Here is a 22,847-nt window from a genome sequence, read left to right on the forward strand (position 1 = left end):
ACTAATTGCTGTGACTTTCCTTTGCTAGGTCAGAGTGGTCAGGTCTCTGATACTTTCTCTCACAGCTACTGCTCGTTATACTGAGTTCTTTAGCCAATTGTTTATTGTCCTCAGCTTGACCTCAAATTTCACACTTCCTCTCAGATAAAACCACTCTCAAAATGGCCTCTCTGATGGAGACTGGCATCTTTTCTTCCCTGTAAAACAAGTTTTAAACTCTGCTTGGTTCTTCCCTCTGTGGCTGAGGCAGCTGGTTATTAAAACAATCTTTCCAGGAAGCAAGCCACTCAGTTTGCAAAGTCTTATACCACAGGAAAGGGGAGTCAGAGGCACTATGCTCTCTGCTTCTTGTTTTTTGTGTAGAAAATTACTGCTGCAAGAAAGACATCCAGAGAGTAGAGCACCTTGTCACAATAAGTTTTCTGCACATCCTGTAAACTGGGGATAACACGACCCTGCTGAGATGAGCAACAGAAGCCTTCCTGCAGTGACCCTTTTCCTGTGTGTTTCTGTGGGTAAGTTACAGTGTGTTTCTGTCCATGTGGATCTTTATGTTTCTGTGGGTAACATACCAAATCTTCTCAAACTCCTCAATGAAGGATTTTGCCCCAAAATGTTGACTGTTTACTCTTCTCCATAGATATTGCCTGACTGCTGAAGTCCTCCAGCATTTTGTGTGTGTTGCTTGGACATCCAGCATCTGCAGATTCTTTTGTCTGAATGAAATATAGCTGCTGTTTTGCCTTTTTTTGTAACTGTATTGATATATTGTGTCCAGCTTAGATCCTCAGAGATATTGACATCAAAGAACATAAAATTTTGCACACTTTTCACTTCTGATCCCTTATAAGGACTGGTGTGTGTTCCTTTATCTTACACTTTCTAGAGTCCACAACCAGGTCTTTGGTGGTACTCATGTTGAGTGCAAGGTTATTGCTTCAACACCACTCAACTAGCTGATGTATCTCACCCCTGCATGCCCTCTCATTGCTGTCTGAAATTCAGACAACAATAGTTGTATCATCAGCAAACAGAGGTGGCATCAGTGCCATTCATGGTGTTGCGTTTCGCTTTGATAAAGGTAATGATCTGTAAACACTGCCAGAGTTGACGTGCATTCAATTTTGCTTCGAGTCTCATTCAGAATTGTTCTTTAGCTCTAGAAATAGCCCTCCACAAGTCGTACCTGGCTTTGTTGTGCAGACGTGCATACCACCGATCTAGCCCTGAGCAAACTATGAACCTCCTGGTTCATCCACTCATCCAGATAGGTTTAAATGAGGTCAGTAGCTGCTGTAATGTACACATTCAGACTCAATGATGAATCCCAGAATACAATCCAGTCCACCAATCCAAAGCAGTTTGAATGCCCTCCTGTGCCTCCTTTATCCATACCTTCCTGGTCTTCACTACTGGTGCTGCAGTCTTCAGTCTCCGCTTATACTCAGGGAGTAGAAGTACAGTCAGGTGATCAGACTTTATGAAATCTGGGCATGGGATAGCAGTGTGCTGCTTCCTCCTGCACTGCAAATGATTTGTCAGTAACAATTAATTACAGACCAACTACTTCCCTCTAACTCTAATCAGAACAGTTTAGACAATCTTGTCACCCCACCCCAGAAAAGCTATTGATGATATAGAGAGAGTGCAGAGGAGATTTACAAGGATGTTGCCTGGATTGGAGAGCATGCCGTATGAGAATAGGTTGAGTGACCTTGGCCTTTTCTCCTTGGAGCGACGGAGATTGAGAAGTGATCTGATGGAGGTGCATAAGATGATGACAGGCATTGATCGTGTGGGTAACCAGAGGCTTTTCCCAAGCAGAAATGGTTAACACTAAGGGGCACAGTTTTAAGATGTTTGGAAGAAGGTACAGAGGGGATGCCAGAAATAAGTTTTCCATGCAGAGAGTGATAGGTGCATGGAATGCACTGCTGGTGATGGCGGTGTGGGCGGATACAATAGGTTTGTTTTAAGAGACTCTTAGCTAGGTACATGGAGCTTAAAAAATAGAGGGCAACATGGTAGGGAAATTCTAGGTGGTTTCTAGAGTAGGTAACATGGTTCACACAACATTGTGGGACGAAGGGCCTGTAATGTGCTGTAAATTTCTATGTTCTAATTCTGTGACTACTTTGTCCACCTCTCACTGAAATTGACTGGTTTAGTTATAATTGTGTTTTCTTGTAAAAACTGTGTATTTATGTTTGTGTTTCTTGTGAATGCTGTTTATCTGATGCTCTGTACCTGAGATGCTGCTACAAGTAATTTGTCATTGCCCCCGTGTACACATGGACTGTGTGTTTGATAAATTTGATGCTAACTTCATAATTTGGTGATTTTGTGCTGGGTATACCGAGCACAATTACAGAGTGTTAGGCAATGCCTTGGGTCACCAGGCTCAAGGGCTATTGTGGGTCGGTTGAATTCACTGCTTGTGTGGTGGGATGGACTGTTTTCCTCACCATGACCATGCACTTTGTTACCTGGCTGCACTGCCCGTTCTCTGTCACTCTGACTCTGTGTTCTCCATTCTGTCATTGCTTTTCCCTCACACTACCTCGAGGCTCTGATGTGGTGTGATGATCTGTACGGGTGGCATACACAACATGGGTTTTCACTCCACCTTGTCATGTGACAATAGGGAATTGTGAATGAGAAGTCTGGCAACTTTGGAAAGATGCTGTGTCCACAGTATCCTCCAAATTCATTCAAAGGAGAGGCAAGTTGCTCTTGTAGAGTAACAGCTACACTCCTGGACGATTGGAAAACCGATGTCGGGCTGCTGTTTATTTATTACAGCTCAGTGTTCAACACCATCAATTTCCAAAACCTGTGTCTCTGTTCCTTCGTCTGAAACTGAGTATTGGAAATCCTCACCAGGAGACCACAATCATGTGGATCAGAAATAACATTCTCGCTTCCCTGACAATCCACTGCTGGGATATGTGCTTAGCAAACTACTCTAACCTGTCTACGCACGTTACCAACAGCACATAGCACATTGCACATATAGGTATGATAACATAGAACATAGAAACACAGAAAACATACAGCACAATACAGGCCCTTTGGCCCACAAAGCTGTGCCAAACATGTCCTTACCTTAGAAATTACCTAGGGTTACTCATAGCCCTCTATTTTTCTGCGCTCCATGTACCTATCCAGGAGTCTCTTAAAAGACCCTATCGTATCCACCTCCAGCACAGTCACTGGCAGCCCATTCCATGCACTCACCACTCTCTGCATAAAAAACTTACCTCTGATATCTCCTCTTAATCTACTTCCAAGCACCTTAAGACTGTGCCCTCTTTGTGTGTGAGAGGTCATCACTGAAATAGACTATGTCACACTTATCTGGGTCGAACTCCATCTGCCACTTCTCAGCCCGTTTTGCATCCTATCAATGTCCCACTGTAACAGCTGACAGCCCTCCACACTATCCACAACACCTCCAATCTTTGTGTCATCAGCTAACTTACTAACCCATCCCTCCACTTCTTCATCCAGGTCACTTATAAGACTAGGGGTCCCAGAACAGATCCCTGAGGCACACCACTGGTCACCGACCTCCATGTAGAATACAACACATCTACAGCCACTCTTTGCCTTCTGTGGGCAAGCCAGTTCTGGATGCATAAAGCAATATCCCCTTGTATCCCATGCATCCTTACTTTCTCAATAAGCTTTGCATGGGGTACCTTATTAAATGGCTTGCTGAAATCCATATACACTACATCTACTGCTCTTTCTTCATCAATGTGTTTAGTCAAATCCTCATGTAAACATCTTTGTCAGCAGGGACATGTTGGGCAGAACAGCCCATTTCTGTGTTGTATAAGTCCATGACTCTGTCACCACCCCAGCTGATTTGTTCTTCAGGCCTGTCTCCAACCCATGGTTCAGCCCATGCCAATTGGTAACAACTGTGGCCAGTCCCCTTCTGTCCCGGACGAGATTGATACTGATGTGGTATCTCCTGGGTTCGGCTCCTTTCTGACCTTCAGTTGTTTGCTATCAACAGGTGTAAATGCAGGGACAGTCCTGATCCAATCACCAGGAGTTGTGAAGGTGCGTGAAGGTAGAACGGTGCAGATACAGTGTGACCTGGAGAGTGACAATGTGGATGACACGGTGGACAAATTCCATGTAAACTGGTACAATGAACTGACACATGATGCAATTGTACTTATTCTTTTCAATACTGGCAAAGTTCACAGGTCAGAGGGCTTCTCTGATCGATTTCAGCTTTCCAGGAATGTCACCACTAACAGCTACTCACTGACCATCAGCAACGTGAGGATCACCGACTCTAAACTTTACATCTGTGGCATTTGGGGCTCGGTCTTTGGAAATGGAACCCAGCTGAATGTGACCAGTGAGTACTTCATGTTGGTTCTGTTTTCCAGTCATGTCCCTGTATCAATGAGTAATGCTGATACTGTCTGTTCAGTTTCACAGAAACAGGCATAATTACAAGTTTATAAAGAGTGGAACAAACATAATGTGGATAAAGATTCACTGCCTGCCGAGCTGAGGGGTACGTAGGGATGGAGAATAAATATCAGCATGGACAGTGACATCAAAGTCCCGGGAATGAAGAAATGTAAAGAAATTACAAAATATTCAGGAACAGCCCAATAATCCACCATCTTCCCTTGGTTCTCCACTGGCTCACCAGGTGATATTTGTCACCTTCCCCGTCCACTCACCCAGATCTCTGGTTCCTGAACTCCCTTTCAGTTTCCCCCACACCGTGACAATCTGACCAGATTAATAACATTGAAACATTGTTTATGTTTACTTAAACACCTTTCTTTGAAATGTGATTCAAAAGCAAGTTTGAGCACGAAGAGAGTAAAATGAGAGAGGTATGGAGGGCAGGTAGATGGGACGAGGCAGAAAACCAGAGCTAGATGGACCGAAGGGCCTGTTCCTGTGCTGTAGTGGTTTGTGACTCTGGAAGATTGATTTCAACATTTCAGAGAAATTTAGATAGATATGTGGATGGGAGGGCTATGGTCTAGATGCAGGTTGATGGGACTAGGCAGATTAATAGTTGGACACAGACTAGATGAGCCAAATGGCCTGTTTTGTGCTGAAGTATTCCATGACTCTATAACTCAGCACCGTCTGTGTCATTTTTAAACTTTATCCCTCTCACTCTAAACCTATCCCCCCTAGTATTAGGCTCCCTCACCCTGGGGAAAGGCTTCTCAAAATTGTAAACACTTCTGCCAGGTCACCCTCTCTTTTCCAACATTTCCAAGCAATAAAGACCTAGTCTGCCACCCGCTCCCCATAAATGACTCTCAGCTTTGTATTTGGTGTCACATATATACTTAGATAATAAAACTACTTTGATAACTCAGACCCTTGAGTCCTGGCAACATCCTGGAAAATATGCTATGTGCTCTATCCGGTTTAACCCTATAACAGAGTGACCAGAATGACACTCTCCTCCACGTGCAGCCTCACCAACAACTTCTACAACTGCAACATAATGTCTCAACTTGTACTCTCAAATTTCAAAATAAATTTATTATCAAAGTATACATATGTCACCATATACAACTCTGAGATTCATTTTCGTGCAGACATTCACAGAACAAAGGAATACAATAGAATCAATGAAAAACTATACACAAACAGAAACAAAAAAACACATAATACTAAAGAAACAAATCCCTAATTCATAATAATAGAAAAATAAACCCCCTGAACCCCCTTAGAATTGTTGGGGGGGGGGGGTGGCAACCGAACTGAGGAGACTGAGGAAGAGGCGGTTGGCTCACAAACAAAGAAAGCTTGGAGACAGTGCGTGAGGGAGGATAGGCAGGTGATAGACAAAGGATGTGCTCAGACCGACGGTTTGAGAGGTGTCTATTTTAACGCAAGGAGTATTGTGAACAAAGCAGATCAGTACTTGTAGTTATGATCTGGTGGCCATTACAGAGAATTTGATGGCTCAGGGACAGGAATGATTACTTCAAGTGCCGGGTTTTAGATGTTTCAGAAAGGACAGAGAGGGAGGCAAAAGAGGTGAGGGTGTGGCACTGCTGATCAGAGATAGTGTCACGGTTGTGGAAAAGGTGGACATCATGGAGGGATTGTCTATAGTGTCTCTGTGGGTGGAGGTTAGGAACAGGAAGGGGTAATAACTTTACTGGGTGTTCTTTATAGGCCGCCCAATAGTAACAGGGATATCGAGGAGCAGGTAGGGAAACAGATCCTGGAAAGGTATAATCATAACAGAGTTGTCGTGGTGGGAGATTTTAATTTCCCAAATATCAATTGGCATCTCCCGAGAGCAAGGGGTTTATATGGGGTGGAGTTTGTTAGGTGTGTTCAGGAAGGTTCCTTGACACAGTATGTAGATAAGCCTACAAGAGGAGAAGCTGTACTTGATCTGGTATTGGGAAATGAAGCTGGTCAGGTGTCAGATCTCTCAGTCGGAGAGCATTTTGGAGAAAGTGATCATAATTCTATCTCCTTTACAATAGCAATGGAGAGAGATAGGAACAGACAAGTTAGAAAAGTGTTTGATTGGAGTAAGGGGAATTAAGAGGCTATCAGGCAAGAAATTGGAAGCTTAAATTGGAAACAGATGTTCTCAGGGAAAGTACGGAAGAAAGGTGGCAAATGTTCAGGGGATATTTGAGTGGAGTTCTGCATAGGTACATTCCAATGAGACAGGGAAGTTATGGTAGGGTACAGGAACCGTAGTGTACAAAGGCTGTAGTAAATCTAGTCAAGAAGAAAAGAAAAGCTTACGAAAGGTTCAGAGAGCTAGGTGATGTTAGAGATCTAGAGATTATAAGGCTAGCAGGAAGGAGCTTAAGAAGGAAATTAGGAGAGCCAGAAGGGGTCGTGAGAAGGCCTTGGTGGACAGGATTAAGGAAAACCCCGAGGCATTCTGCAAGTATATGAAGAGCAAGAAGATAAGATGTGAAAGAATAGGACCTATCAAGTGTGACAGTGGGAAAGTGTGTATGGAACCGGAGGAAATAGCAGAGGTACTTAATGAATACTTTACTTCAGTATTCACTATGGAAAAGGATCTTGGTGATTGTAGTGATGACTTGCAGCAGACTGAAAAGCTTGAGCATGTAAATATTAAGAAAGGGTATGTGCTGGAAAGCATCAAGTTGGATAAGTCATCGGGACCAGATAAGATGTACCCCAGGCTACTGTGGGAGGTGAAGGAGGTGAGGATTGCTGAGCCTCTGGCAATGATCTTTGCATCATCAATGGGGATGGGAGAGGTTCTGAAGGATTGGAAAATTGCTGATATTTTTCCCTTATTCAAGAAAGGGAGTAGAGATAGCCCAGGAAATTACAGACCAGCGAGTCTTACTTCAGTGGTTGGTAAGTTGATGGAGAAGATCCTGAGAGGCAGGATATATGAACATTTGGAGAACTATAATATGGTTAGCAATAGTCAGCATGGCTTTGTCAAGGGCAGCTCTTGCCTCACGAACCTGATTGAATTTTTTGAGGATGTGACTAAACACATTGATGAAGGAAGAACAGTAGATGTAGTGTATCTGGATTTCAGCAAGGCATTTGACAAGGTACTCCATGCAAGGATTATTGAGAAAGCAAGGAGGCATGGGATCCAAGGGGACATTACTTTGTGGATCCAGAACTGGCTTTCCCACAGAACACAAAGAGTGGTTGCAGATGGTTCATATTCTGCATGGAGGTTGGTGACTCAGGGATCTGCTCTGGGACCCTTACTCTTTGTGATTTAAATAAATTACCTGGATGAGGAAGTGGAGGGATGGTTTAGTAAGTTTGTTGATGACACAAAGGTTGGAGGTGTTGTGGATAGTGTGGAGGGCTGTCAGAGGTTACAACGGGACATTGATAAGATGCAAAACTGGGCTGAGAAGTGGCAGATGGAGTTCAACCCAGATAATTGTGAAGTGGTTCCTTTAGTTAGGTCAAATATGATGGCAGAATATGGTATTAATGGTAAAACTCTTGGCAGTGTGGAGGATCAGAGGGATCTTGGGGTCCGAGTCCATAGGACACCCAAAGCAGCTGTGCAGGTTGGCCCTGTGCAGAAGACGTACAGTGTATTGGCCTTCACAATCATGGAACTGATTTTAGGAGCCGAAAGGTAATGTTGGAGCTATATAGGACCTTGGTCAAACCCCACTTAGAGTATTGTGCTCAGGTCTGGTCGCCTCACTACAGGGAGGATGTGGAAGCCAGAGAAAATGTGCAGAAGAGATATACAGGGATGTTGCCTGGATTGGGGAGCATGCCTTATGAAAACAGGTTGAGTGAACTCGGCCTTTTCTCCTTGGAGCGACGGAGGATGAGAGGTGACCTGATAGAGGTGTACAAGATGATGAGAGGCATTGATTGTGTGGATATTCAGAGGCTTTTTCCCAGGGCTGAAATGGTTGCTACAAGAGGACACAGATTTATGGTGCTGGGGAGTAGGTACAGAGGAGATTCAGGAGTAAGTTTTTTACACAGAAGAGTGGTGAGTGCATGGAATGGGCTGTCGCAATGGTGGTGGAGGCAGATATGATAGGGTCTTTTAAGAGAGTTTTGGATAGTACATGGAGCTTAGAAAACTAGAGGGCTATGTGGAAGCCTAGTAATTTCTAAGGTAGAGACATGTTCAGCACAACTTTGTGGGCTGAAGGGCCTGTATTGCACTGTAGGTTTTCTATGTTTCTGTGTTTCTAAATGTAGTCGATTCCTGTTAATCAGACAATTGGAACAGCCACTTAACTGGGACACTTTTAATGAATAAAATCTAATCGACAAAATAACCTAGATTCTCTTCCTTTATTTGGGATAGTATGCCACTTACTTATGACTGTTGCTGAATGGTTTTTAACTGGCATCAGTGATTGTATAGCTGTTAGACAGCACATCATGTTTTGAAAGATTAATTTTTAAATAGCATCAGTAGTGCGTATGCTTTTGTCAAGCAGTTATTTTTATCACTGATATTTGGTGAGAACTAAACTGTAAGAAAAATCAATCGTTTTGCTCACAGCAGTTTCAAGCATTCAGGTTTAGAGGTTTCAGGAATGGCCAGGAGTGAAGATTAAACAATTTCACAACTTCAACAAGTTATGACCTATGAAAAATTTGAAGGTATCAACAATCATCTTGAATATTACAGTGAGTATTAAGATTTGGAGGATCATTGAAAGCATTGTGTGAAGGCAGTCCATTATCTACACTAGGTGTCTGTGCTGACTAAATTCATTTACAGTCAATCAAAAGAACAGCGTACACCAGATGAATTCCTACATCACTAACTGTTCGGAAATAATGCACAGGTTTATAATACTGTAATAGTATCGATGGTGTTATAACTCGTTCCGCATTTTGTTTAGATGCCTCATTTTTTACTTAGTTAAACAGTGGTTTGTCATCTTTGTACCTTTTTAACTATTTCCTTGAAACTTCAGCTAACTGGGGCAGCCAAAATATACTGATCCTGACGTGTCTCAATTAAGCAGAATTTACTGTAAATAAGAAATATTGTGAGTATGAGTTGTAGAGTCCTTGAAAGTGAGTTCATAGTTGTAGAATCAGTTCAGAGTTGAGGTGAGTGAAGTTATCTACACTAGTTCAGGGGTAATAACTAACCCTGAACCTGATGGTGTGTGTAGCAAGGCTCCTGTACTTCCTTCCCGATGCCAACAGTAAGCAGAGAGCATGGACTTGATAGTGGAGGTCCTTAATGACAATGCTGCTTTCTTGTGGCAGTGTTCCTTGTAGATGTGCTCAAAGTTGGGGAAGGTTTCCCCCATGATGGACTGGGCAATATCCACTACTTCTTGTGGGCTTTCCATTCTTGGATATTGTTCTTTCAATACCAGTTTATGACGCAACCAATCAGGATACTCGCTACTATCTATAGAAGTTTGTCAGGTCCAGATGACATGCTGAATCTGCACAAACTCCTGAGAAATAGATGTGCTGCTGTGCTTTCTATGCAAAATGCATGTACTTACATGCTGGACCGAGGACAGATCCCCTGAAATGTTAACGCCAAGGAATTTAACGTTTCTGACACTCTCCACCTCTGAGTCCCAAATGAGTATTGACTCATGGACCTCCAGTCTGGTCTCTCTGTTGTCAAGAATTAGCCAACAACAGTGATATCATCAGCAAACTTTATCAATGCATGGTGGAAAGTATATTATCCACCTTGACGTCTTAGTTACACCGTTTGAGATCAGGACCCCACACAGCAACTCCGTCCAGCAACCCCTCAAGCTGGGGTTGAACTGACGATATTCTCCCTTACAGGTGCAGACGTTCCTGTCCTTATCCAGTCCCCGAGCATACAGCGTGTCACTGAGGGTCACACGGTGTGGTTATGGTGTACCATGAGCAAAGCCAAGCTGGAAGACACCGATGTCCACTGGTATCGGAAACTACCTGGGCAGGACATGGAGTGGGTTTTAACACACAGGGCAGGAGGCAGCCCAGAGTGGGGACGGGGTTTCACTGAGAGGTTCCTGCCCTACAGAGACACGTCCAACAGCAGCTTCACCCTGACAGTCACAGACGTGGTGCACAGTGATTCTGCCGTCTATTACTGCAGAGTGTGGGGAGACATCGATGGGAACGGCACCCAGCTCATCGTAACCAGTGAGTACAAGTTCTATTTATTCAGCAGTGTGTCCCTGAATGTATTTATTAGATATAGTAAGCACAACATTGTGTGGGGAAAGTCACGTCTCATTAGCTTGATTGAGTTTTCTGAGGATGCATTGAAGATAATTGAAGATTGGGAATTGGATGTTGCTGCATTAAGAGAGACCAGAAGCTGTAAGGACAATGAATTTACTGAGAGAGAGCTGTGCAGGTAGACCAGAAGCTGTAAGAACCATGAAATTACTGAGAGAGAGCTGTGCAGGTAGACCGGAAGCTGTAACGACGACGATAAGGTAGACTGAGAGACCAAATGTTCACCTTCATTAAATAAGATGTATGTCCATTCCAGAAATTGGAAATGGGGCATAGAGCCTGCTGGGACATGGCCTTCTGTTTTTGTATCTTCTGACGAATGGGAGGAGGGGAGAAGATAGAGTGATTGGGGTGGGACATGGTCTAGATCAGGTCAGAGACTGAACAACACCAGCTGGCAAATTTACCAAGACAGTGTGGATGTATGAAAAGGAAATGTTGGTGACAATGCATTTGAGTTTTTTGGGGTTGCACATATCTGAAATGATGAGGGTCATTCAGTGAGTATCATACACTGGAGATTCAGAAATCCTTCCATAGCTTCAGAGTAGGTGGCATTTGGGAAATTACATTGATCAGATCTGTGATTGATCACTGGACAGAGACCAAGGAATGGGAAGAGTGGGTGATTGTCCAGCTGGAAGACTGTCAGTAGTGACTGGGATCAGGGCTGGGCCGCAGCTCTAACAATCTGTGTCAATGAGGGGACCAAGTGTATCCAAGCCTGTCGGGGATGCAGAGGTGGTGGCAATGTGATTGGTCAGGAGGGTGCAGAGACGTACGGGGATGTAGACACATGGAGTGAATGTGCAAGGTGAAGACAGTTGGAATATCATGTGGACAAATGTGAGATCATTCTCTTGGGATTAAAAATAGAAACAAAGAGTAATTTCTGAAAGGAGAGAGACTGAGGGACGTTCATGTCCTGTGGAATCTGGGTGGCCTTGTACACAAAGATCAAACCCAGCAGACAGGTACAACTGGTGATTCGGAAAGGAACCCTTGTCGATTATTGTGGATCAATTTGAGTACAAGAGTAAAGATGCCTTGCTGGATTCTGGTCTCCAGTGAGACGGCAACGAGGAACAGGATGACTCTGAGGGTCGTGCTCTATTCAGTCACCCACTGGGTCAGTTGGTGCAGCAGCTGGAACATCATTCCTTCAGGGATTGGGTAAATGCTTGTAAAGAACTTTTCACAGGACTCTGGGGAATGAGGGGACTGGGATCAGTAAGCACCTTTTTCAAAGAGCTGGCACAGGAGGATGGGCTGAATGGATTCTTTCTACACTGACAGTGAGCTTCCCAGATGTTTACCCACTGATGTGATTTCCTTTCTGTTCCTCAAACAGAGATGTCCCGAGCCCCATCGTACCTGGCCTGGCTCATTGTGGCTGTCTTGCTGGGAGTTCTCGCTGTCACTGGAGGCATTTTCCTCATCAGACGCAGAGCGTTTAGAAACCACCCGTCCGGTACATGTGACTAAATGGTTCATTCTGATCCTATTGTTGTGTGGAGTTATTAAAATGTAAAGGTCGGGGACTGATTGTGAAAGAGCCCATCGTTGTGTTGTGACACAATGTGGGACTCACAGCTCAGATACGGATGTTAATGATACTTTATACTCTATTTCACAGACCCACCCACAGCAACTGATCACTGGAGCCCAGAGGCAGTTTATGAAAATGTTTCTGTGGCCAGGGGTGTCCCGGTGAGTTCTGATGCTTTTCTCAGAGAAGTAGAATTGTGTGGGGATCTCTCTGGTATGTTCTTGGCTTCTTACATCAGGGATATTCCCCACTGTGGTTCAGTGAATATTTCTGCAATGTCTGAATGATTTGCAACTGTATGTGGTGTAATTGTTCCTGGATATTGACCACAGACCGTACAGCTCTACAGCACAGGGACAGGCCCTTCTGCCCATCATGACTGTGTCAACCAGAATGTTACATGAAACTAATATCAAGCAACACTAAGATTGGGGTTTCAGACCAAAAACCTTCATCAGGGCTTGAAAGGACAGACGCAGAAGCCAGAATGAGAAGATGGAGGAGGGGGAGGTGTTCAAAGTAGAAGGTAACAGGTGAAGCGAGGTGCATTTGGGAGGAGAATGACATATGAACCTGGGAAGTCATAGGTAGAAAAGGTAAAGGTATGATGAAGAAGTAACCTGACAAGAGTGGAGAGTAGACCATGGGATAAAGAATTTCCGTTCCAAGTTGTTACAAGTCAATTTACATATCTAGGTGTAACAATTACTAAAAACTTCAAGAACTTATTTAAAGAAAACTTAAACCCCTTATTAAATTATGCGAAAAATACGCTTTCTAAATGGTCTCCTCTTTCTTTATCCGTAATTGGCCAAATTAATTCAATTAAAATGAAGATTCTTCCTAAATTTTTTATCTTTTTCAGGCTTTACCTATTTTGATTCCTAAGACCTACTTTGATTCTCTAGATTCAATTTTAACATCTTATATTTGGAATAATAAACAAGCTCATTTAAGTAAAGTTTACCTACAAAGAAATAAAGAGATGGGTGGATTAGCCCTACCCAATTTTAGGTTTTACTATTGGGCTGCCAATATAAGGAATATTACTTTTTGGTCCTATTATATTTATCGTAAAGATTGCCCATCATGGGTATCCTTAGAAGTTAATTATGTAAAAAATTCTTCTATTGTCTCTCTTCTTGGATCACACTCTTCTTTTTCAGCAAATAAAACAACAGGTAACATAATTGTTAAGCAAACTTCAAGGACCTGGTCTCAATTTAGAAAATTTTTTGGTTTAGTGAATTTTTCATTATCATCTCCATATTCTCCTTAATTACTTGTTGTCCCTTCCATGACTGACAAAGTCTTTAAGGATTGGGATGAATTAGGTATTAAGTGTTTTTGGGACTTGTTTATCTCAGGATCTCTTGCTTCATTTGACCATTGTCAACTAAATTTGCACTGCCAAAAACACATTTTTACAGATACCTTCAAATTAGAGATTTCTTACGTTTCCAATTAACTACTTTTCCTACAGGTCCTGATAAAAATTTACTGGACGATCTTTTAAATTTAAAACCTTTTGTAAATGGTTCTATTACCGGTATCTATAACTTGATGATTGATTCTAGACAAGACATTTTAGATAAAATAAAAAAAGCTTGGGAGGATGACCTAAATTGTCAGATTTCTGATGAAAGACGGAATAAAATTCTTAAATAGGTTAATAAATCATCTTTCTGTGCTCGTCATTCTCTTCTACAATTTAAAGTGGTTCATAGAGCTTTTATTTCTAAACAGAAGCTGTCCAGTTTTTATCTGAATGTTTCTCCACTTTGTAATAAATGCAACTCTGCCGTTGCCTCTTTAATTCATATGTTTTGGTTTTGCCCTAAAATTGAAAATTTTTGGCGGGAAGTATTCCATACCTTCTCACAACTTTTTAGGGTCCAATTTGACCCAAATCCCCTTACTGCTTTGTTTGCTATTATTGCAAATGAAGATATAACTTTAAATACTCATAATGTACAGGTTTTAGTTTTTACCTCTCTTTTAGCAAGGAGAGCAATCTTGCTTAAATGGAAGGAGTCTACCCCTCCTACACATCTTCAATGGCTACGTGATATTATGTCTTATTTAAATTTAGAGAAGATCCGCTGCTCAGTCTTAAATTCAAAACAATATTTTTATGATATCTGGGGACCTTTCCTAAATTACTTTTCCAATTTATAAAGTTTAACAGTGCGCAGACTTCTATGTATATTTCTATCTTCTCTTCTTAAGCGAATATGTTTTTTTTCTAGTTATCCATTATCATCCATCAGCTTTTTTCTTTGGTAGTTGGTAGGGTGTTGACTTTTTTTTATATAAAGAATTTTTTTTTTATGATGTATGACCTGTCTTTAAAATTTTGATTACAGAGTGGTATACCTTTATGTGTTATGCTATAACATTTTGATCAATTTTATTACAATATATGAATGTACACAATTTATGTTGAGATTGTTACGTACCCCGTAACTGTGTGTCGGACCAGCAAAGATAGAAGTATCCGTTGGAGTCTGGTGGTACTATATTCAAAAGTGTTTATTAGTAAAGTAAGAAAAACAATACCAATAATGCAAATATACATATAACACAAGTTAGCAATAATAAACCTAAAAGTGTAGGAATAATAATAAGCAATAATAAACAAGCTCTATCGATGTCTAGGGGTAAATGAATTGACATAGAAAAGTATAAAGTTCAGTTCAGTTCATGCGTGCTGATGTAGTTATAGTTGTTGTGTGGTAATCATTGGAGAGAGAGAGAGCGAGCGAGATGTTACAGCTGCAGCAGGAAACCCTTCCCATGGCTTTTTGATTCCGTTGCACCATTGTGGTCATTCGGCTATGACCCCTCCGTCCTTCTGCTAGTCCATTCTTCTGTGGTGGACTCGTCACTCTGGCATGAGTGGATACACACACAAATCCCCACCGGCCCTGCTGTTACACTGAGAGCTTTACTGACCGATCTCCTGGTTTGGTCTCCGAAGCTCCCACCTTCCTTGTGGGTTCACAACACTCAGTCAGTGTCCACTGGTGTCTGAAGGGTGCCTCTCCAAACTTGTCTTTTATCCCTATTAACGGGGTCTCAGCTATCCATCAACTCTGAATGACTGTGTCCATCAAATCAGGCCACTCCTGCTGTCTCCTGAGGAATGTTAACGAGCAAAGTAAAGTCCTTGTAGTGAAAGTGAATAATTCCAGGAAGAGTCAAAATACAATAAATCAACAGTCTCTCTCTCTCTCTCCCATCTTATCTGTAGCAAATGTTCCTGCCTGTGTTTCATCTCTCTCTCTCATAAGCAGCATAGCAACAGCAATAGTTTGTGGTTATCAGGGAGGGGGGATGGGTAACTCTGCACCCCATTGTCCATCAGGTCTGTTCATCACTCATAACAAGATGTATCTATGTGTTGCACTCTGTAAATCTTGTTTAGAAAAAGAAAAAAGAAGAAAAGTGGACGGGCACTTGGGGGTGCTGATAAGCAGATGAGAACGTAAGAAGGGAACCGCTGTGGGGAATGGAAGAAGAGGGGAGGGTAAGGGGAAATTACTGGAATTTAGAGAAATCAATGTTCATGCCATCAGGTTGGGGCCACACAAATGGAATATGAGGTCCCCAATGTGAGAGTGGCCTCATTGTTGTAGAAGAGGGGGCTATAGATCGACATGCCAAAGTGAGAATTGGATTGGAATTTAAAACTTTGCCATCAGCAGATCTTCCTTGTTGCAGACACAATGAGGATGCGTGATTAAGTGGTTCCCCAGTCTACCTGGGCCTCTCCATTGCAAAAGAGGCCTCATCAGGAGCACTGGACACATTGGAGAGTCCCAACTAGATTGGGAGATCCAGTAGTTGACCACAACATAATTGCAGGTAAAGTGTTGCCTCACCTGGAAGGATTACTGGGGCTCTGAACAGAGGTGAGGCAGGAAGTTACCTGGCAGGTGGCACCTTTTTCCTTTCCATGGAAACTGGTGAGGTCATCCAGCATTTTGTGTGTGTTACTCTGAATTCCAGCATCTGCAGAATTTTCTGTTTATAGAACTAATCACATCTCCCTGAGTATGATCCATATTCATCCATGTTCATCCATCTGCCTAAATGCCTCTTAAATGCTACAGTCATGCTTGTTTTCAGCACCACCCCTGGCAGTGTGTTCTCTATGTGAAGGTACACCTCTGTGAAAAGATTACTTGCCCCATACATCTCCCTTAAACTGTCCCACTGTCACTCTAAAGCCAGTGTTGACAATGTTTAGACCAATGTAATGGTTCAATTGTGTTCTGTTGTAGGGTTCAGGAGGTCACCAGGTCAAATCAAACAACACCTACATGGTAAGGAAGGTCACCTCTGGAACATTGAAACTTTTCCCACAGCATGGGCTGTCAAGCTGCTGTTCACACCATTTCTGTGTTCTCTACTAGGCTCTGCAACGTCCCACTCAGCCCATCTATGGTAATCTCCAAGGTACGTAACAACATCTTTGGACAAGGATCGGCTAAACCATATCAACTGCTGTGGAAGAGTTGGGAATGTGGAGAAGTCTTTAGACAGGAACACCCAGTGAGCAATGACCCCAGTGTGGTAATGGGTCAGTGGGAGCTCAGTCTGATGATCAATTGGATCAGGGTGTGAATTAACACCTTTTACTGAATCAGGTCACTCAGCCATGTACACACATCCTCACAGTCCTGGCAAAGCTGAGAATCTAAAAGACCCAGTGTTGTTCATCACCTCCATTGGTTTCAAGGCTGAACAAGTATTGTCCCTGATATTTCCAACAGGATCTGTTACAAGAGTTGTTGGAATTTGGAAGGTGATGATCGAGGCAAACCTCCCACTCACACTCCCCGTCCTCATCTGGACACATCAGTAATCCCTCATGAAGAATTCAGGGAAGGGACATTAATCCCTGAGCAAGCTCACAGTGTCATCTGAACCAGATCTACTGGAGAGATAGGGTAGGGTTCAACGTTCTCAGCCATTTTCACAATTGGATCGCAGTGCTCTCAGTTTAGACAGTGGAGGAGTTCAGATTCATGTTCAAGTTTCTTGTCACAGATGAACACACCCAGGGTGTAATCACCATGAAGGTCAGCTCACAGCACCAGCACAGTCCATTAAAAACATAATAAATCTGCATTAATGTGAAACTAAATTAACATAAATTATACATCAGCAACAAAATAAACATAATAACATGAGCACACGTTGAAAGAATGGGAAGAAAAGCAGGACAAGTCGTGTTAGAGTTGTTCAAGTGGGTCCAGGATCCTGATGGCAGTGGGGAAGAAGATGTTGTTGAATGTCCATTTGAGGGTCCTGTACCTCTTGTGTGAAGGCAGCATTGAGCAGAGGACACAGCCCAGAAGGTGGATGTTGCCTTCCTGAGGCATCGCTTCGTTTAGTTGCTCTTGATGATAGGGGGAGTTGTAGTTGTGATGAAACTGGCTGAATCTTTCATTCTCTGTAACTTCAAGTCCCTGCACACTGGAGATCCCACACCAGAATGTGGTACAACGAGGTGTGATCACACTATCCCCGCGTGTTCTTGGACAAAGGAGATCCCACACCAGAATGTGGTACAACTAGGTGTGATCACACTATCCCCGTGTGTTTCTGTACACAAGAGATCCCACACCAGAACGTGGTACAACTAGGTGTGATCACACTATCCCCGTGTGTTTCTGTACACAAGAGATCCCACACCAGAACGTGGTACAACTAGGTGTGATCACACTATCCCCGTGTGTTTCTGTACACAAGAGATCCCACACCAGAACGTGGTACAACTAGGTGTGACCACACTATCCCCATGTGTTTCTGTACACAAGAGATCCCACACCAGAACGTGGTACAACTAGGTGTGATCACACTATCCCCGTGTGTTTCTGTACACAAGAGATCACACACCAGAACATGGTACAACTAGGTGTGATCACACTATCCCCGTGTGTTTCTGTACACAAGAGATCCCACACCAGAACGTGGTACAACTAGGTGTGATCACACTATCCCCGTGTGTTTCTGTACACAAGAGATCACACACCAGAACGTGGTACAACTAGGTGTGATCACACTATCCCCGTGTGTTTCTGTACACAAGAGATCCCACACCAGAACGTGGTACTACTGAGTGTGAATTTACTGAAGGGCTGTCTATGTTAATGGAATTTGTTCTGGTGGATGTAGAGAAACTACTTGTTCTGGTGGGGAATTTCAGAAAGTGGGGTTACAACATCACTGGAGGCCAGAAACACTAGTTACTGTGGAGATGTGCAATCCTCTCACAAAACAGGTGGGAAGTCCCAGTCGGAGCCGAGTAGAATTTGCTGGTTATGGAAAGTGAGGGTTGACTGGAGCTGAGACACATCAGCCACCATCTGATCAAGTGACAGAATGGAATGGAGGGGCCGAGTGGTCTGTCTCCCCTTTGTGCAGACCGTTCATGACCCCAGGAATGGGTCCAGCATCAGGACATTAGTGTTGTGATACTGATAGAGACTCCCACCCATGGGTGCTTCATCCCTCAGCACACTGCACCCAGCAGGAGCCCGACATGGTGGTCAGTTCATTATCTCTGGCCACAGGTCTGTGCTCAGGCTCAGCAGAGGCGACTCGGCCCTGTGACCCAGATCTCTATGAGTCAGACCAGCAGAGTTCAACTAACCCTGAGACACGAGCCCTCCATGGGTCAGATACTCGGGGAAACTACTCAGGCAGTATCTGCCACTGAGTTTAATTCTCCTGTTCTTCACCGGCTCACCTCACACAACTTGTTTTTGTTACAGCTGACATTAAACCACCATCTACCAGCTGAACCACAGTGGGAATCATCTGTGTGGCCTCGCCTGGAGGGGAGGAACCCCGGATGGATTTCTGCACAGACACACTCATCAGACGTGAAAAAGTTTAAGGCCCAGACATTCTACTCATTCGATGTGTGAGACAAGAATTTTACCAGAGACAACATTTGGGATGTTTCTATCAGGGGAAACCAACCCTGGTTGGATGTCAGGAAGGAGGTAGTGAAATGTGATTGGAGCACGTTTGTTAGAACATAGAACAGTACATCACCGGTCTGGCCATTTGGCCCACAATGTTGTGCTGTTCTTGGTGACAATTTGTACTAAATATCCTCCTCCTGGGCATCATCCATATCCCTCCGTTCCCTTAAATGTCATTTCGAACATCGGACACAGAACAATACTGCACTGAAGCAGACAGTTTGGACTTGATGTGTCGAAAAATTAAAATTCACAATCAAATGCCCAATGAAACTAATCATTTCTGCCCACACAATGTCCATATCCCTCCATTCCCTTCAATGCCATTTAGGATAGGACTAAGAACAAGACAGCGCTGGGTGGGGGGTATTAAACAGGTGACCTGCAGAAGAGCAAATGCACCTTACACCTCCTTTGGTAGAGTTGAATGTCCACGCTGCCACCCACAACTCTATTTCAGCCTCTCAATATTTGATAGATTTCAATGAGAATCCCCTTATTCTTCTGAACTCCAGTGAACACTGGCCCAGAGCCAGTAAAACGCTCCTCATTCCTTAACCTTTTCATCACCAGGATCATTTTTTGGAAACTCTGTTGGAGCCTCTGAAATGCTAGCACGTCCTTTCTGAAATGAGACTCTGAAACTGGTCACCACATTCCAAGTGCAGTCTAACTTATGCTTCAAAGCCTCAGCATTACATCATCGCTTTTATATTTTAGTCTTCTTGAAATGAATGCTAACATTGCTTTTTCATCCCTTTTTACAAAATGTTGTGACTCCCCTGTTGACGTCAGCTTCTAATAAAGAGGAAGTTTGTTCTGAAGGGAACTGCAGACTCAGTGTGATTTCTTTCCACGTACACCACACCCCTCACCTCCCCTGATGTATACAACATGATTTTACACACCTCCTCAGACTCCTTTATCACCATCTTCTCCTTCCCGTAACCAGCATAACCCCATTTTGCATGCCTCCTTGGTCCACCGATTACTTCAGACTCCTTTTCACACCACCTCCTCCCCTCCCGTAACCAGCATAACTTCATTTTGCAAGCACTCCCTCCCCATTCTTCAATTACCTCAGACTCCTTTCTCACCACTTCACTTCCTCTCTTTGGTTGGCTCACTTCTCCATTTTCAGACCTCGTGCAGGGATTTGATCTGCACTGCCTTTCCTCCCACGGGTGCTGCTCGACCTGATGAGTTCCTCCAGCAGGTTGCTGTTGCTGTGGGTTCCAGCATCGGCCGTCTATTGTGTTCCTACAGAGAGGGATTGAATTGAATTAAATTGACGTTATTATTTACATCCTTCACATACATAAGGAGTAAAAATCTTTATGTTACGTCTCCATCTAAATATGCAATTTATAATAATTTGCTTGCTTTGGTTAATATGGTTCCTCAAATCCATTTAGGGTTACATTTCAACTCTGTAAATGAGTGACACTGAAGCTGCAGTATCTCTCTTTCTCTTACACTAAAAGCCTCTGCTTTACATTTGCCCTATTGGTTATCGCTGAGTTTCAAGGCAGTACAGACAGGAATCTCAGCAGTTTGGAGGAACAGAGAGACCATTAGGTTTTCAAATAATTTTATAGGGTTGCAAGGAAAGCATTTGGTGTGTTGGCCTTCACAGGTTGGGTGATTGAATTAAAAATCTGTCAGGTAATGTTGCACCTCTGTAAAGCACTAGATAGACCGCATTTGGATTATTGTGTTTAATTGTGTGCCTCATTTTAGGAAGGATGTTGAAGCCTTAGAGAGGGTGTAGAGGAGACTTACCATAGAAACATAAAAAACCTACAGCACAATTGATGCACCATCAATTACTCTAGGAGACTGGAAGTGAACGATAGGCTATTATTAACAGCGAAAAGGGAGCACGACATCTCGAAGACTGAGGGAGGAGCAGTGCCCCAATCGCCTTTATCCAGGGGTCTGTGGGAGGAGCCGCAGGAGCAGTCAGCAGAGGGGCGTGTCCATACAGGTATACATAGTTTACCACAACAATACAGGCCCTTCGGCCCACAATGCTGTGCCGAACATGTTCTTACTTTAGAAATTACTTAGGGTTACCCATAGCCTTCTATTTTTCGAAGCTCCATGTTCCTATCCAGGAGTCTCATAAAATACCCTATCGTATCCACCTCCACCGTCATGGGCAGCCCATTCTACGCAGTCACCACTCTCTGCGTAAACAAACTTACCCCTGACATCTCCTCTGTACATACTTCCAAGCACATTAAAACTGTGCCCTCTCATGTTAGCCATTTCAGCCCTGGAAAAAAGCCTCTGACTATCCACATGATCAATGCCCCTCATTATCTTATATGCCTCTATCAGGTCACCTCTCAACCTCTGTCATTCCAAGAAGAAAAGACCAAGTTAACTCAAACTATTCTCATAAGGTATGCTGCATTTAGTTAGGCCACATAACTCTAGTTAGGCCACACTTGGAGTACAGTGTCCAGTTCTGGTCGCCTCAGTTTAGGAAGGATGTGGAAGCATTGAAAAGGGTACAGAGGAGATTTACCAAGATACTGCCTGGTTTAGAGAGTATGGATTATGATCAGAGATTAAGGGAGCTAGGGCTTTAGTCTTTGGAGAGAAGGAGGATGAGAGGAGACATGATAGAGGTGTACAAGATATTAAGAGGAATAGATAGAGTGGACAGCCAGCACCTCTTCCCCAGGGCACCACTGCTCAGTACAAGAGGACATGGCTTTAAGGTAAGGGGAGGGAAGTTCAAGGGGGATATTAGAGGAAGGTTTTTCTCTCAGAGAGTGGTTGGTGTGTGGAATGCACTGCCTGAGTCAGTGGTGGAGGCAGATACACTAGTGAAGTTTAAGAGACTACTAAACAGGTATATGAAGGAATATAAGGTGGGGGGTTATGTAAGAGGCAGGGTTTGAAGGTTGGCACAATATTGTAGGTCAAGGGCTGAAGGGTCTGTAATGTGCTGTACTATTCTATGTTCTATGTTCTAGTTCTATGCTCTCCAATCCAGGCAACATCCTTGTAAATCTCCTCTGCACCCTTCCTGTAGTGAGGTGACCAGAACTGAGCACAGTATTCTAAGTGAGGTCTTACCAGGGTCCTATTTAGCTGTAACAGTACCTCTTGGCTCTTAAACTTAATCCCACTTGGTTGATGAAGCCCAATGCACTGTATACCTTCTTAACCACAGAGTCAACCTGCACAGTAGCTTTGAGTGACTCTGACCTGAAGATCCCTCTGATCCTCCACACTGCCAAGAGTCTTCCATTAATACGATACTCTGCCATCATATTTGACCTACCAAAATGAACCACCTCACACTTATGTGGGTTGAACATCATCTGCCTCTTGTCAACCTAGTTTTTATCCCATCAATGTCCCACTTTAGTCCTGACAGCCCTCCACACTATTCACAACAACCCCAAACTTTTTTGTTATCAGATAATTTACTAACTCATCCCTCCACTTCTTCCTCCAGGTCATTTATAAAGATGATGAAGAGAAGGTGTTCCCAGAACATATCCCTGAGGCACACCACTGGTCATCGACCTCCATGCAGAATATAA

The 22,847-nt window shown here is 43.3% G+C and overlaps 1 protein-coding gene across 1 annotated transcript; it reads left to right on the plus strand.

Annotated features, from left to right (window-relative positions):
• Window positions 1–389: 389 nt before the first annotated feature.
• LOC140729950 (uncharacterized) lies at window positions 390–20,090 on the plus strand. Its single transcript, XM_073050124.1, has 8 exons — window positions 390–515; window positions 4,025–4,378; window positions 10,291–10,635; window positions 12,086–12,205; window positions 12,371–12,444; window positions 16,570–16,611; window positions 16,702–16,744; window positions 19,069–20,090. Exons 1-8 carry the CDS (start codon window positions 464–466, stop codon window positions 19,095–19,097), a joined length of 1,059 nt encoding a protein of 352 aa, XP_072906225.1. The 5' UTR covers window positions 390–463; the 3' UTR covers window positions 19,098–20,090.
• The last annotated feature ends 2,757 nt before the right edge of the window (window positions 20,091–22,847 follow it).

The sequence above is a fragment of the Hemitrygon akajei genome, chromosome 7 (assembly GCF_048418815.1).
Source record: "Hemitrygon akajei chromosome 7, sHemAka1.3, whole genome shotgun sequence".
In the NCBI taxonomy this organism is placed as follows: Eukaryota; Metazoa; Chordata; class Chondrichthyes; order Myliobatiformes; family Dasyatidae; genus Hemitrygon; species Hemitrygon akajei.

Coding starts and splice junctions, on each gene's coding strand:
- LOC140729950 (XM_073050124.1), top strand. CDS start 464: ATGAGCAACAGAAGCCTTCCTGCAGTGACCCTTTTCCTGTGTGTTTCT. Junction 516..4,024: donor TTTCCTGTGTGTTTCTGTGG/GTAAGTTACAGT, acceptor TGCTATCAACAG/GTGTAAATGCAGGGACAGTC. Junction 16,612..16,701: donor AATCAAACAACACCTACATG/GTAAGGAAGGTC, acceptor GTTCTCTACTAG/GCTCTGCAACGTCCCACTCA.